The sequence below is a fragment of the Carcharodon carcharias genome, chromosome 21, assembly GCF_017639515.1.
Source record: "Carcharodon carcharias isolate sCarCar2 chromosome 21, sCarCar2.pri, whole genome shotgun sequence".
NCBI classification, from domain to species: domain Eukaryota; kingdom Metazoa; phylum Chordata; class Chondrichthyes; order Lamniformes; family Lamnidae; genus Carcharodon; species Carcharodon carcharias.
In genome coordinates, this window is record NC_054487.1 from 25,862,210 (window position 1) to 25,879,300 (window position 17,091).

Genomic DNA, 17,091 nt, shown 5'->3' on the forward strand with positions numbered 1-17,091 from the left:
CGGGGATTGGAACTCCCTACTTTGGGAATTCCCACTCCTTGACCTGGAAAGGGATCTGATATATAAATGGAGGCTGGTCCACTGAGTGAGTGGCCTCCATAATAGTGCATGTGTGTTATCCTGGATCCCTGAAGAGAGGCAGTTAAAAATCTTTTACCAGATCAGCGCCCCAGTTCAGGGAGCAAAGAGGACCAAGGTCATGTGTGGAAAGGGTCTGGCCAAATCATGATCCCACAAGTAGAAGTGGAATTTCTAGCAACTGTGGGTAGGCAGACACCACAACTACATTCAAACAAGTGCATGGTCCAGTCTGGTCCATGCTAATTGGCTGCCCTTCTATGGTGGAGTCAGCACTGGAGGCCGTTGGGATTGTGACCTGTGGATTTCGGCCTATACGCCTTTACTTCCTTGGGATATGGAGTTTTGGGAAGGGGGACATTTTCCCTGGATGTTTAGCCAGCAGACAATGCACTTCCTAACTGCTTTAATGGTAATTGGAGTAAATTATACATATACAATGCTGTTCTAGAAACGGGGGGAAAATACTGTTCAAATTAAAAAGCTTGGGCAACGAGGTGCTTATTCAAGGCTACTCGTACTGTTTTCTAATGAAGCATCTTTATTTGAGACAATCTGTTTCTCTATTTTAACAGAACTACAACACCATGGCAACTGGAAACAGTGGTGATCCATGCAGGCCATGTTCATCACATGAAAAGATCAGTGATGTTGATGCAGGTTTGTCTCGATTTAATGTAAATGTAATAATTGGCAGGCATTTAGAAGTTAGGTCATTTGGAGTGTACATCAACAATACAAGATTACAAGTTAATTACAGATGAGGAAGGTCAATCTTAATTCATTCATCCGGAGAGATCCTGATAGATCCCATGCTGTAGCTTCCAAATTGTTTCTTAAATGATTCCAGGATTTTTGCCTCCATGCTCTCTCTGGAGTTTATTCCGCATGCTGATCACTTTGTGTAAAGAACAATTTTCTGAAATGAGTCCTGAAAATAACTTTTACCAATTTGGACACGTGTCCCTGGTTTTACTTCCATAGTTTAAAATAATATAACTTTTCCTATATCCTTATTGTCTTATACAATTTGCTAAAATCATCTTTCTGGTGCCACCTTCTCAGATTAAAAATCCCAATTTTCTCCTATCTGTTCTGCTAACTCAGTCCCCTGAGATTAGGGGTATGACTCATGGCTCTTCTCTGAACTGCCTCCAGCATATGAATGTCTGTTTTGTTTCTTGGTCACCAGAAATGGACACAACTTTTCTAGTATAGTCTGACCAGAGTATTATAATTCTTATCATTACCTACTCTAATATATTATACTGTTTCTGTCTATATAATTCAATATGCTATTGGCTTTATTCATTGTGGCTCTGCATTTATTGGGCATGATTGGCATTGAATCTACTAAAATTCCTTGGTCTCTTCCATTCTAGCTGCACTATGAAAGATGTTAACGTTTGTGTTTATTCCCTTCATGTATGTTGCACTTTACATTTGTCCACATTAGAACAAGAAATAACTTCCATTTATCTAGTGCCTTTCACAATCCCAAGATGTCCCAGAACAATTTACAACCAGTGAAGTTCTTTTTGAAGTGTAGTCACTGTGGGCAGCCAATTTTCATGTAGCAAACTCTGACAGAAACCACAAGATAAACAATCATTTTTTTTTAACTGATGTTGGCGAGGACAATATCGCGAGGATATTGATCGGGACACTAGGCAAACTCCCCAGCTCTCCTTTGAAAGTGTCATGATGTTTCTCTCATCCACCTGAAAGGACAGATGGACTTCTGTTTAACTTCTCATTCAAAGGGAATCTCTGAGTGCAGTATTTCCTCGGAACTGCACTTGAGTGTCATCTTGGATTACGTGCTCAAGTCTCTGAAGTGCTGCGTGAACCCATGACCCTCATTAAATTTCATCTACCAATATTCTGCCTCCATGCATATTTCACCTTATTCATTCTGTAATTTCTGAGCCATCTCCTCTGATTTTACCACCGCTACTAGTGTGGTACTTTTACAAATTTGATCACTTTGCATTACGTTTCTGAATCCTCTTCATTTATGTAAAATAGAAATGACCATGGTCTCAGCACTGAACCTGTGGTACTCCAATCACTCCTCACACTAAACTAAATCCTCTGTTGAGTACTCATTGTTTCCTACTCATCAATCAGTTTGTTATTAATTTCCAGGCTTTACTCTGAATTCCCACAGCTTTCAGTTTAATTCATAGCTTTCCATTTTAAACTTTATCAAATGCCTTTTGGAAGCCAAAGTACATACTGCTCCCCACTTGGGGTTTGTCACTTCCTCATGAATTTGAAGAGTGTGTCAAGCAACGTCGTCCTGCTCTGAATCCATGCTGCCTATTGTTCACTAAGTTATTCTATGAATAATCTTTACATTTGCGCATCTTTTGGTCTTGTACAAGATTTTAAATCAAACTAAACTACTGGGACAGACTAAACAAAAAAAAATTGTCACTAAAAAGTTCAAAGTTTTGGTATTTACTGTAAAATACATACATTTAAAATGTAAAATTGTTTTTGTGTTCATTGTGATAAGGGATGCTTGTTGAGAGGAATGAGTCATGGGCAGAATTCTGCGGTCCCCTGCTGGCAGCTTTGAAGGTAGGGGTGGGGGTGCCCGTAAAGTTCCCTGGGTGGCCTTCCCACTGCCTTTCTGGCCTGCTTCCATTGTGGGGTGGGTGAGGCCTAGGGCAACCTGCCCGCCATTGCCTCAGTTGAGGTCCCTAAGGGCAGGATTTTTACCTTGTCGGGTGGGCCCTGGCGCAGCCACGAAGACATCCGCTGCCCGTGATTGGGCCCTGACGTTGATTTCACGCTGGCTGGCCAATTAATAAGCAGCCAGTGCTCAGCACTGCCGGGGCAGGGATGGGAAGAGGGCGAGCATCAAATTTCGTGCATGTGTACGCAATGAGAGCTCTCTGAGGCACAGAGCTACCTCAGGGAGCTGAAGATTTTAAAATGCAGAAATAAAAAATTTACCACTGTTAAAAACATGTCCCGTCATGTGACTCGGGGACCACCCTGGGAACATTATGGGCACCCCACCCCCACCCCCGCTTTCAAAGCTGCCCCGTGACTCTGTCATATCAGCAGGGGAATGTTATGAATGAAATTTCAAAATTTTAATTTAATTTTTAATTGCTGTTGGAAATCTCACTCTGTCCGTGGATAAGGTTTCCTAAAAATTACAAAAGTAGGTTGGCCCTTTCACCTGCCCACCAACCATAAGGTTGAACAGGCAGTGAAAAATTTAAGTCAATTATTACTTTCGTGGCCTTAATAGGCCTGTTAATTGTCGGCAGGCACGTTGTTGACTCCTGTGTGTGCCCACTGTCTGAAATATTGCGCGAGGGCATGATGACTTTGGGACACTTGCCCGACTTTATCGCATATCATTTTACGCTCAAGCGGGTTAGGTGCGCACCCACCTGCGCAGCGCAAATTTCTTCCCTAAGTGGTGCTTCCTGTCCGGCCTTAATTTTGAGGCTGGCTGGTAAAGTTTCGGAGCAGTGGCAGTGCAGGACAGATCACCCCCTGCATAGGGCTTGGATGGAAATGGGGCCACCTTTCCACATGGGGTGCCTGCCCCTGGATGGCCTGGCCCCATGGCTGCAGTCTCTCTGCTGCTATTCGCTGACACCTCACCCCATGCGCCCCCACCCCCACCGCCCCCACTTGCCCAGGCTGGATCTTCCCCACCCCATCTCTGAAACCCTCCGTATTTACCTGGCCCTGGACTTAGAATCTGGGGACACTTCTTTTTTTTCTTTTTTTGAACAATATAGTTTATTCATAAAATATCTGGAAGAACATTCCAAACCATTTCAAAATCACCATCACAAAAGTACAATCAGGTTCAACTTTTACACATGGATCACAAGATGCATCAATACAATCAATGAATATTACAATCATTTCAATATGGTCAATGCAGATAATCAGACAAAGGTACTGGAGTTATCAACATACATAATGTTGCATTCTGAGATGCTTCAATACAATTATAATACAATTAGTATTCAACGCATACATTCATCTTGAGCTGTACAGCCCGAGGGGCTCTAAACAGTTCCCAGCCCCTCGGTGCACTATGGGAGGAAGGTCTTAGACAGCGACCTTTCCCCATTGCGCCTTTGCAGCGGCTGCCCCAAACTTTAGTGCGTCCCTCAGTACGTAGTCCTGGACTTTGGAATGTGCCAGTCTGCAACACTCGGTCGGGGACAACTCTTTGCGCTGGAAAACCAACAAATTTTGGGCAGACCAAAGAGCATCTTTCACCGAATTGATGATCCTCCAGCTGCAGTTGATGTTTGTCTCGGTGTGTGTCCCTGGGAACAGCGTGTAGAGCACAGAGTCCTGTGTCACGGAACTACTCGGGATGAACCCTGACAGAAACCAGTGCATCTCTCTCCAGACCTTCTTTGCAAAGGCACAATCCACATGGAGGTGAACAACGGTCTCGTCCCCACCACAGCCACCTCGAGGGCAAGGTGCAGAGGGGGTGAGACTCCTGGCATGTTGGAAGGATCTGACGGGGAGGGCCTTTCTCACCACCAGCCAAGCTACACCTTGGTGCTTGTTGGAAAGTTCTGGCAATGCGATTTTCTACCAAATGACAGTCTGCTCGGGGAACCATCCCACAGGATCCACCCTCTTCTTTTCCCGCAGGGCCTCTAAGACGTTATGTGCCGATCACTGCCTGATAGACTTGTGGTCAAAGATGTTTCTATGCATAAATTTTTCCACCAGGGACAGGTGGTACGGCACAGTCCAACTACTTGGAGCATTCCGCGGCAGCGTGGCCAGACCCATCCTTTGCAACACCTCAGCACATAGTGACACTTGGTGTTTGCGTACCGAGGGTCTACGCACAGCTTGATGCAGCCGCACACAAAGGTGGCCATCAGTATGAGGGTGATGTTGGGCACATTTTTTTCCCCCTTTACCTAGAGGCTTGTACATCGCGTCCCTGCGGACACGATCCATTTTCGACCTCCAGATAAAATGAAAGATGGCTCGGGTGATCGCCATCGCGCAGGAGTCTGGAATGGGCCAGACCTGCGCCACGTACAGCAACAGCGAGAGTGCCTCACCTCTCACCTGATGACCAGGTTCTTACCCGCAATGGAGAGGGAGCGTCGCTCCCACATGCCCAGTTTTCTTTTCACCATAGATACTCGCTCCTTCCAGTTTCTAACGCATGCCCCGGTCCCTCCGAACCATATCCCAGCACCACGGAGCGGACTCTGGACCGGGAGATGATCTTGGAGGCCTCAGAGGCAAAGAGCGAGGCTTGCTGGCTCTTCACCTCTTGTAGTTCCTCCTTGACATCGACCCCCATCGACTGCAGCTGGAACAGATTCTGCATGTTTTTCTGGAGTCAGGACATTTCCCTCTGTTCCTTTCTAGCTTTCTGGGTGCCTTTGAGGATGAAAAACCTCTTGATGTTTTCCTTGATTGCTTCCCACCAGTGTGCCAGGAACTCAGAGGGGTTTCCCGCTTCTCCAACATTTGTAATCCCTCTTGAGCTCCTCAATGTTCTCTGGGGTCAGCAGTTGCACGTTTAGCTTCCATGCCCCCCTGCCCACCCTCAGGTCTTCCTCTAAGTGACAGTCAGCCAAAAGGAGGCAGTGGTCAAAGAAGAACACCGGCTTGATGTCGTTGGATCTGACTGCGAACACACGGGACACAAACAGGAAGTCTATCCTGGAACCGATGGACCCGTCAGGCCGCGACCAGGTGTATCTACGCTGTGCTCCGTCTGCAGGGTTGCTGAAGACGTTGTGCAGCTTGGCATCCTTTACTGTTTCCATCAGGGATCTGGACGTAGCGTCCAATCAACTGTTGGCCCTGCCGGATCGTCCAGCCGCATCGATGATGCAGTTGAAGTCACCACCCAGAATGACCGGCCTGGAGGTCACCACCAGCAGTGGGAGCTGCTGAAAAACCGCCAGCCGCTTGGCCTTTTGTGCCGGGGCATGCACATTAATTAACCGGAGTGGAGCATTCCCATACATTACGTCTGCTACGAGGAGGCGCCCGCCCACCACCTCCTTAACATCGGAGATGGTGAAGTAGCCTCCCCACAGCAGAATACTCAGGCCGGAGGAACAAGAGTCGTTTCCTCCCGACCAGATCGATGGCCCATGGGACCACCATCCTGACCACTGCCTGTAGGAGCTGAAGTGCGGAATTGCACACTCCTGTAGAAACAACAGGTCAGCTTTGACCTTGGCAAGGTAGTCCAAGGTTGCAACACATCGCGTAGTAGATTTAATGTTACACACATTTATGGACCCAATCTTTACACCCATTTTAAAGCATTTAGTCTCTTACCAAACCTGTTGTCTCTGAGAGTTCCAGACCTTTGGTCTGCTCTTGCATACCCATAGTGTTCATAAATTGCCTCACTTTGGATGGGCTGAGGAAACTGTCCTGAACCGTCCCATTGGAGATGTTCTGCTCAGGTGGCACCTGGGGGTTTGTGCAGAGAATGGGATTTGAAATGTCCTCTGTTGGAGAAGCTTCTGCAATCCTCTCCCCCTCTGGAGCGTTGCTGCTCCCGGCTTCCCGGAGCTGGGGTGCGCTGAGCTCCTCACTGCTCCCAGATTCCTGGGGCTGGGGTGCGCTGGTCTCCTCATTGTCTCCAATGTTCTGGAGCTCGGGTGTCTCGTCCTCCAACCCCCTAGAGTTTTGTCGCTTCTTCCGCAGGTGCCGCCCTTGCACTTCTTCGTCCGAAGAGCAGCTGCCCTTGTCATCCGTGTCAGATGGGAGACTCCTCTTGCCACTTGTCTGGGAAGTGGCTTGGTCCCTTCTTGTCTCCTTCCTTTTGGCTCTCTTCACCAGCTGCCACTCCCCCTGCTGATTTTCCGCTGCTTCCTCCTCCTCCATTGATTCGCTCTCCTGAGGAGTGGGAGGTTCATGGGGCAGTGCTGTTGATTGGCTGTCTGCTGCCTCAATCTTTTCCTCCAGTTCTCTCTGTGTGCTCCTTTGTCCCGTTGTTCTCACTGGGGGCCATGGTGGTTGGAGTGTTGCAAGTGTCCTTGGTAGTAGTGACATGAAGCATTTCTTCTGTTTCCCCCTCGTTGGCTTTGGCTGCCTGTGCATAAGTGAGGCAGCGTTTGGGGCAGGTCCTGTAGAGGTGGCCTGCCTCGCCACACAGGTTGTAGCACTTAGTCTGTTTGCAGTCCTTTGTCTGGTGCCCTTCCTGTTTGCAGTTCTTGCAGAAGGCAGCGCTGCAGTTGGCCGCCACATGACTAGATTTGCCACATGAGTGACAAAGTTTGGGCTGCCCAGCGTAGACAAGGTAGCCACGGCTTCCCCCGATAGCCAAGCTGGAAGGAGGGTGGAGGATGGTTCCCTTACCATCGGTCTTGAGCATAACCTTAACCTGGCGTTTGCATGTCCAAATCCTGAAGGCGTCTCTAACCTCGGTGCAGCTCCCAACCTTGTCGACGTACCTGGCAAGGAAGGTGAAAACATCGGCGACAGGGACGTAGGGATTGTAGAGATGCACAGTCACCACACTGTCCCGTTGGAACGGCAGAGCAAAGAGCGGCTCCACCGTCAGGATCTTCATCTGCGGCTGGCCTCCCTTCTTCTCGAACACCTTCAGGAACTTGGCGCAAGCTGCGACACGCTTGAAAGTCACGTTGAATTATCCAGCGCTGGGGAAGTCTTGCATGGAGTAGATCTCCTCCGCTTCAAATCCACACGCCTTCAACAGGATCCACTTGTTGAAGAATGCCCGATCCATGGGTGCTCCTCCTTCGCTGTCTTTCACTGTCACCCGGACGGTGTTAGGTACCCCATGGTATGGGCCTCGACTGGTTATAGCCATCGCTTCACGACTACAATTGATCTTAGCCAAAAGGCCGAGAAGCGATTGGACACTTGTAGTCCCAATCCTGGCCAATGCTCCGATGCTGCCACTGACGCAGCTGGACCTCAGAGCCGGCGGCCTAACTGGCTGGCAGCTCTCGAAGGTGAGACTTACACCTGAGTAAGGGGTGGAAATCCTCTTTCCAGCCAATTATAATGCTCCTTGGAGCATTAAATGACTGTGGAGCTGCTGACATTATGTTCCCCGTTGATTCATTGGGTACGGGGTGGGAAACCCTGCCATGCGAAATATCCTGTCCATGTTTTCAGTTTGTCCCCAGACTTAATGCACATCTTTTCCTGAATGAATATATGAACTAGGAGCAGGAGTAGGCCACTCGGCCCTTCATGGCTGCTCCATCATTTAATAAAATCATGTCAGATCTGATTGTAATCTGCAGCCTACCCCGATAACCTTTCACCTCCTTGTTAATCAAAATCTATCTACCTCTACCTTAAAAAATACTCAAATACTCTGCTTACACTGCCTTTTGAGGAAGCGAGTTCCAGCAACTCTTGACCCTCAGAGAAAATAATTTCTCCTCATCTCTCTCTTAAATGAGTGAACCCTTATTTTTAAACCGTGAACCGTAGATTCTCCGACAAGAGGAAACGTCTTCCCCACATCCATCCTGTCAAGACCCTTCAGGATCTTTAAATGTTTCAATTAAGTCGCCTCTTACTCTTCTAAATTCCAGCGGATGCAAGCCTAACCTGTTTGACCTTTCCTCATTTTACAACCTGCCCATTCCTGATGTTAGTCTAGGAAACCTTCTCTCAACTGATTCCAATGCATTTACATCCTTCCTTAAATAAGGAGACCAGTATTGTACACAGTACTCCAGATGTGGTCTCATCAATGCCCTGTACAACTGAAGCATAACTTCCCTACTTTTGTATTCAATTCCCCTCGCAATAAACAACAACATTCTATTAGCTTTCCTAATTACTTACAGTACCTGCTTACTAGCCTTTTGTGATTCATGCACTAGAACACCCAGATCCCTCTGAGTCTCAGAGCTCTGCAATCCCTCACCATTTAGATAATAAGCTTTTTTATTCTTCCTGCCAAATGGACAGTTTCACATTTGCTCACATTATACTCCATTTGCCAGATCTTTGCTCACTCAATTAACCTATCTATGTCACTTTGTAGCCTCCTTCTGTCCTCTTCACAATTTACTTTCCTACCTCTCTTTGTGTTGTCAGCAAATTCAGCAACCGTAACTTCGGTCCCTTCATCCAAGTCATTATGGGATGTGGGTGTTGCTGGCTAGGTTGGCATTTATTGCCCATCCCTAACTGCCCTTGAGAAGCCAGTGGTGAGCTGCCTTTTTGAACTGCTGTAGTCCCTGTGGTGTAGGTACACCCACAGGGCTGTTAGGAAGGGAGTTCCTGGATTTTGACCCAGTGACAGTGAAGAAACTGCGATATATTTCTAAGACAGGATGGTGACTGGCTTGGAGGGGAATTTCCCATGTATCTGCTGCCCTTGTCCTTCTAGATGGTAGCGGTCAACTCCTTATGTCTTCTTCACAACTTACTTTCCTACCTATCTTTGTGTCCTCAGCAAATTTAGCAACCATGCCATTTGCCCCTACATCCAAATCTTTTATATAAATTGTAAAATATTGAGGCCCCAGCACTGATCCCTGTGGCGCACCACTCATTACATCCTGTCAACCAGAAAAAGACCTATTTATGGTTACCCTTTGTTTCCTATTATTTAGCCAATCTACTATCCATGCCAGTATGTTACCCCTACATCATAAACTTTCATTTTCTGCAATAGCCTTTGATATGGTACCTTATCGAATGCCTTTTGGAAATCTAAGTACCATACATCCACTGGTTCCCCATTAAGCATAGCAGACGTGACTCCTTCACAGAACTCCAATAAATTAGTTAAACATGATTTCCCTTTTATGAAACCATGTTGACTCTGCCTGATTGCCTTAAACCTTTCTAAGTGCCCTGCTATGACATTGTTAATAATAGCTTCTAATATTTTCCCTATGACAGATGTTAAGCTAACTGGTCTGTAGTTTCCTGCTTTCTGTCTCCCTCCCTTTTTGAATAAAGGAGTTACGTTTGCTATTTTCTAATCTAATGGAACCTTCCCCAAACCTCGGGCATTTTGGAAAATTAAAACCAATGCATCAACTATCTCACTAGGCACTTCTTTCAAGACCTCAAGGTGAAGCCCATCAGGACCCAGAGGATTTGTCAGCCAACTGCTCCGGCAGTTTGCTTAATACCACTTCCCTGGTGACTGCAATTTTCCTGAGTTCCCCCTCCCTTCCATTTCCTGATTTACACCTATTTCTGGGATGTTACTCGTAACCTCAATAGTGAAGACTGATGCAAAATACCTGTTTAATTCATCTAGTATCTGCTTAATTTCCATTATTAATTACCCAGACTCACTTTCTATAGGACCAACACTCACTTTGTTAACTCTTTTCTTATCTAAATATCTATAGAAGCTCTTACTATCCGTCTTTGTATTGCTAGCTAGCTTTCTCTCATACTCTAATTCTCTCATACTCAATTTTTCCCTCCTTTTTCATCCTTTTGTCATTCTTTGCTATTCTTTATATTCTTTCCAATCTCCTGAGCTGCCACCCTTCTTTGTGTAAATATATGCTTTTACTTTAAGTTTGATACTGCCTTTAGCTTTTGTAGTTAACCACTGATGGTAGGTTCTCCTATTGGAAGTCTTCTTTCTCATTGGAATGTATCAATTCTGTGCATTCTGAAATATCCCATTAAAAGTCTGCCACTGTACCTTAAACTTCACATTCTAAAACTTCAGCCATGTTTACATATTTAGCATTTCAAACCTAGCTTCTTGTTGATAACTCAAAACCTCCAGACCAGCTGTCTCAAAGTCAATTAAATCCCCCTCTCACACACAGAGAGAAACTAATACGAACCCCACTATTAACCCACTTTTACAATAAGTCACAATATTATGAAAATTATTATATTATCATGATACTGGCCTTATCTGCTCTTTGATTTGTATTCTCTGTCCCTCCTGTCATGTCCTGTTTATCATTTCCCATATTAGTATCTTTCTCTTTTGCCTTGTCTCTGCTCTTTTGTTTACCACATCTTCTTCCCAAATTTGATCCCTAGCCCTCTCTACTTCCCTAGTTATGTGGCTCGTGAGGATGCCAGCCCCAGCATGGTTCAGGTGTAGGCCGTCCAATGGTACAGCTCTCACTTTCCCCAATACTGGTGTCAGTGTCCAGAAACCAGAACCCACTTCTCACAGACCAGTCTTTAAGCCATGCATTCATTTCTCTTACCTTATTTGCCCTATGCCAATTTGCATGTGGCTCAGGTAATAACCCAGGGATTATTACCTTTGAGGTTCTGCTTCTTAATTTGGTGCCTAGGTCCTCATACTGAATGGCCTGCCTTCTCTTGCCAATGTCAGTGGTACCTACATAGACCATGCCAACCGGATCCGCCCTGTCCCATTCTCTAAGTTCCTCTCCAGCCCAAATCCTGGCACCAGGCAGGCAACACAACCATCTGCACTCTCGCTCTTTGCTACAGAGAACAGTGTCAATTCCACTCACTATACTGTCCCCTATTATCACCTATGTTTCTCTTTGCTCCCCCCACTTGAATGGCTTCCTGTACCATGGTGCCATGGCCAGTCATCCACCCCGTAGTCCCCACTCCCATCTCTACAAGCTGAGAGAACCTCAAACCTGTTGGACATTTGCAGAGTCTCACACTCATGCCCTCTGGGTCCCCTTATGTGCTTCACTCGCAGTCACAGCCTCCTTTCCCTGGCCACCTTCCAAATCAGAATGGCACTAAAGTGACTGTAGGAATATAAGACATGGGGCAAGAGTAGACCATGTGGCCTCTCTAGCCTGCTTGGCCATTCAGTATGATCATGGCTGATCTTCTGCCTCAACTCCAGTTCTCTTGATTTCCTGAGAGATCAAACACCTGCCTTCAAGATACTCAATGATGGGGCCTCCACAAGACTCTAGGGTAGAGAATACCAAAGATTCACAGTCCTCTGAATGAAGAAATTTCTCTTCATCTTTGTCCTAAATGATTGACCACTTCTCCTGAGGCTGGCCCCCGCATTCTAGATTCTCCAGCCAGGCAAAACAATTTCTGTGTCTACCCTGTCAAGTCCTTTCAGAATCTTGCATATTTCAACGACATCACCCCTCATTCTTCTGAACATCAGAGAGTATAGGCCCAATTTATTAGACCTCATCGAACAGAAGATGTAATATATTTGGATTTCCAAAAGGCGTTCGATAAGGTATCGCACATAAGGCTACTTTATAAGATAAGAGCCCATGGTGTTGGGGGTAGTATATTAGCATAGAGGATTGGCTAACTAATAGAAGACAGAAAGTTGGGATAAAGGGGGCATTTTCAGGAAGGCAACCTATAACTAGTGGAGTGCCACAGGGATCACAATTATTTACAATATATATTAATGATTTAGATGAGGGAGGTGAATGTACTATTGCCAAGTCTGCGAATGACACAAAAATAGGTGGGAAGGCAAGTGGTGAGAATGACACAGAATCTACAGGAGGATATAGACAGATTAAGTAAGTGGACAAAAACCTAGAAGATGGAATATAATGTGGGAAAATGTGGGGTTATGTATTTTGGCAGGAAGAATAGAGGAGCTGAATATTATTTACATTGAAAAAGACTACAGAAAGCTGCAGCACAGAGGGATTTGGGAGTCCTCGTGCATGAATCCCAAAAAGCTAACATTACAAGTTCAGCAGGTAACAGGGAAGGCAAATGGAACGTTGGCCTTTATTTCAAAGGGAATGGAGTACAAGAATAGGGAAGTCTTGTTAAAACTATACAAGGCACTAGTTTGACCACACCTAGAATACCATGAACAACTTTTGCCCCTTATCTAAGGAAAGATATACTGACATTGGAGGCAGTCCAGAGAAGGTCCACTAGGCTGATCCCGGATGTGGAAGGATTTTCTTATGAGGAGCGGTTGAGTAGGTTGGGCCTGTACTCATTGGAGTTTAGAAGGATGAGAAGCAACCTTATTGAAGCATGTAAGATTCTTAGGGGGCTTGACAGGGTAGATGCTGAGAGGTTGTTTTCCCCTTGCGGGAGAGTCTAGGACCAGAGACATAATCTCAGAGTAAGGGGTCAACATTGAAGACAGATGAGGAGGAATTTCTTCTCTGAGGATAGTGAATCTGTGGAATTCTACAGCAGAGGGCTGTAGAGGCTAGGTCATTAAGCATATTCGAGGCTGAGATAGACAGATTTTTAATCAGCAAGGGAATCGAGCATTGTGGGGAAAAGGCAGGAAAGGGGAGTTGAGGATTATCAATCAGTCATGATCTCATTGAATGGCAGAGTAGACTCGATGGGCTGAATGGCCTACTTGTGCTCCTAGACTTATGGTCTTATAGGTCAACCCTTCCATCCCAGAAACCAATCTAGTGTAGCCTCACTGAACCATCTTAAAGACAAGTACACCCTTCCTTAGATAAGCAGACCAAAACAGCATACAGTACTTTAGGTGTGGTCTCACTAAGGCTCTATATAATTGTAGCAAGATTTCCTTGCTCTTATACTCCTGTCCTCTTGCAATAAAAGCCAACGTGCCATTTGCTGTACCTGTACACCAACTTTTCATGTTGCTTGTGTGAGTACATTCAAAGCTCTCTGAATATCAACATTTAAAAGTTTCATGCCTTTTAAACAATATTCTACTTTCCTATTTTTACTGCCAAAATGAATAACCTGTCACTTGCCCACAGTATACTCCATCTACCCACTCACTAACCCTGTCCAAATTATTTTGCAGCCTCTTTCTGTCCTCCTCACAGTCTACTTTTCCATCTAGCTTTGTATCATTGACAGATTTGGATTTGTTTCTCTCAATCTGTTTGCCTAAGTCATGAATATAGATTATAAATAGCTGAGGCCCCAACACTGATCTTTGCAGTACTCCACTAGTTATAGCCTGCCAACTTGAAACTTTCTGCTTCCTGTCTGTTAATCAATCCTCCATCCGCTCTAATACATGACCACCAACTCCATGAGCTTTTATCCTGCATATTAACCTTTTATGTGGCACCTCATTGAATTTCTTTTGGAAATCCAATTATACTTTATGTACTGGCTCCCATTTATCGACCATACTAGTTACATCCTCAAAAAATTCTGTCAAACACAATTTTCCTGTCATAAAACCGTGATCATACTACAGTATCCTTTTTCCAAAAGCCTTGAGGCCAATTGCATCTCAGTATTCAAATGTTCTCGAATGTGACATAGCTATAGGGTTCAGAGTGACGATGTGCTTTGCTACGAGGCCTTCTTGAATAAGTTCTTCCAGCTTCATCTGCCTCATCAACATTGGTTTTGTTTCATATGTTTGTCTTTATTTTATATTTTAATTTGTTGGCTTCCCATGCAAAAGATCAGTGAATTTTGTGTTGGCTCATGTTAGGCTCTGTTCAAAAAAAAGTTCAGTTTCTGGATGTGTTTGGTTTTCAGATGTCTGGGTAAAGGATATTTGACTGTATGATTTTCTAAGTACATTGTTAAGACTTCCTTCATAATGGATTCCAGCATTTCCTGATGACTGTCAGGCTAACTGGCCAGTAGTCCCTTGTTTTTTTCTCTCCCCCCTTTGTTGAATAGCAGTGTTACATTTTCTAGCTTCCAATCTGCAGTTTGAGGGAATTTTGGAAAATCATGATCAGTGGATCCATTGACACTGCAACTACCTCTTTTGGAACTCTAGGGTATAGGCCATCAGGTCCTGAGGATTGGCGGTTTTTAGTCCCATAACATTTTCTAATATTTTTTCTCTGCTGACCTTAATTATTTTAAGTTCTTCACTCTTATTATGCCCTTGGCTAACAACCAGTATCCTGGTAGTTCAACACTACCTAAGTTCTAGGCTACTAAATTTTTGAATCTAGCTAGCTATTGTTTTTCACTCTGAGGTGAGGTTTGATGTTATAATAAAAATGGTTAGTTTTTGTATTGTTGAAATCTTTTCTGTTCACAGCAAAATAATTAAGTTCATTCTTGCAATGCACTTGACTTGACGACAATTTTTTTTAGCAGATTTTAAGAATTTTTTTGGGGTTGCTGGTAATACTGGTGAAAATTGTACTTATAGCCCATTTCTAGTTGTTCTGAGATATCAGAAATCTACTTGAACCACTGCTATCCTTGTAAATTTGGCTGAAGTGTTTTTTCTACTGTATGCAATTACACTTTTTTTATTGTAATTTTTAAAATATGATCTGGAGCCATTTTTTTGAGCTTAGGAAAATAAATCTTTCCATTTTTCCCTACTTATTCCTTTGCAGGGTTCTCCCCATCAAGTATCCTGCTGTAGTAGCAGCAGAATAGGACAGTTCAGGCCAAGAGGCACAATTTGGGTTGAATCAGCCAGTCGTTCTTCTGCCCAGCATGAGGTGATGGAACTTTAATTTTCCATAGCACATCCAGGCTGATAAAAGTCCATCTGTGTAGAGAGGGCATAAAATATATTGCTGAAACTCAAAATTTATGGTTCTCTGATTGAAAGATAACATAGTGTTTGACATTTTTGCATATCTCAACTTCTAACAAATTACCTTTTATGTGAAACCAAAGATCACATTTTGTCAGCTTTACTTATACAATCATGCAGTTTTATCCTCTAATTTGCATGAGGAACAGGACTTTTCTCCCGGAGCAAAGCACTTTTAACCGATTCTTCATTCTGTAATAATGTGAACACAAATCATTTGCAAAAGGCTTCCTGACATATGATGGGAAACTAAGCATTCCAGATATCATGGGGAGAAAATTGATTTGCACAAATTTTTGGGTATACCCTTGATAGTTCCCACTGAGGCAGGCAACAAGCAAACTTCATGCTGCCTCCTTCTTTAAATGATTTCATCATGCAGCCCAGCATAACACAACATATGGGGCCTTGGTGAGACCACATTACTGTGTACAGTTTTGGTCTCCTTATTTGAAAAAGGATATAAGTACGTTAGAATCAGTTCAAAGAGGGTTCACTTGACTGATTCCTGGGCTGAAGGACTTATGAAGAAAGGTTGAACAGATTGTGCCTATACCCATTGGAGTTTAGAAAAATGAGAGGTAATCTTATTGAAACATATAAGATCCTGAAGGGACTTGATAGGTTGGAAACTATGAGGATATTTCTTCTTGTGGTGGAGACTAGAACCAGGGTACACATTTTCAGAATAAGAGGCCTCCCTTTTAAGGTGAAGGTGAAGCAATTTTTTTTCTCTATGAGGGTTGTTGGTGTGTGGAATTCTCTTCCCTAGAAAGCAGTGGAGGTTGGGTCATTGAATTTATTCAAGGCTAAGTTAGATAGGTTTTTGATAAGCAAGGGAGTCAAGAGCAATGGGAGGCAGACAGGAAAGCGGAGGTTGAGACCACAACCAGATCAACCGTGATCTTATTGAATGGTGCAGCAGACGCAAAGGGCCGAATAGCCTACTCCTTGCTGCTAAGTCCTATGTTGCTATGTCTTTATGTTGTGAGGCCATCACATATTCAAGCTGGCCTCCAGCTCTTAAAGGCAGCCCATCCCTTGGAAATGGAAGTTGCACTGCTTCACAAAAGGCTCCTATTGAATACCATCGATGCAACTGCAACCAATGGAGATGGAACACCAGGGCAAAGAGAGGTCCCCAAAGTTCACAGCTGCACTATGGGAGGCCCTCATTATGGAAGTGGACAGGAGGATGGAAGCATTATTTCTGCAGGGGGTCAGGAGGCCCTCAAGAATTGCCCTCTGAAGGGAGTGGGAGTTGGCCTTGGAAATCAAATCCCAAAGTTGGCCTGAAGACCTGGCAACAGTGTTGCAAGAAGTTTAATGACCTCACACGGATGCTCCAACTCAGTGAAAGCATTAGCATATGACATCTTATACCTTGCCCTTCAGAAAGCGGTTGTGAGCCGTCACCTTGAACTCCTGCAGTTCATGTAAGTAAACCCACAGTGCTGTTAGGAAGGGTATGGGTGACTGACACAGGGTGAATGCAACCTGGCAGCTGGCATTCACTGGCATGATTTATTGGGAGTGATCACACGCCAGCTGCATGTTTGTAGCATGGTAGCCCACACGGT

General features: G+C 44.7%; 1 protein-coding gene across 1 annotated transcript in view; it reads left to right on the forward strand.

The window, feature by feature from the left end:
• Positions 1-17,091, forward strand: part of LOC121293236 (bcl-2 homologous antagonist/killer-like) — a 63,320-nt gene that overhangs the window by 12,555 nt on the left and 33,674 nt on the right. The window contains exon 3 of the mRNA XM_041216093.1: positions 654-738. Within this exon, the coding sequence (XP_041072027.1) occupies positions 666-738 (73 nt within the window). The 5' untranslated portion in view covers positions 654-665. The remainder of the gene's footprint in view (positions 1-653; positions 739-17,091) is intronic.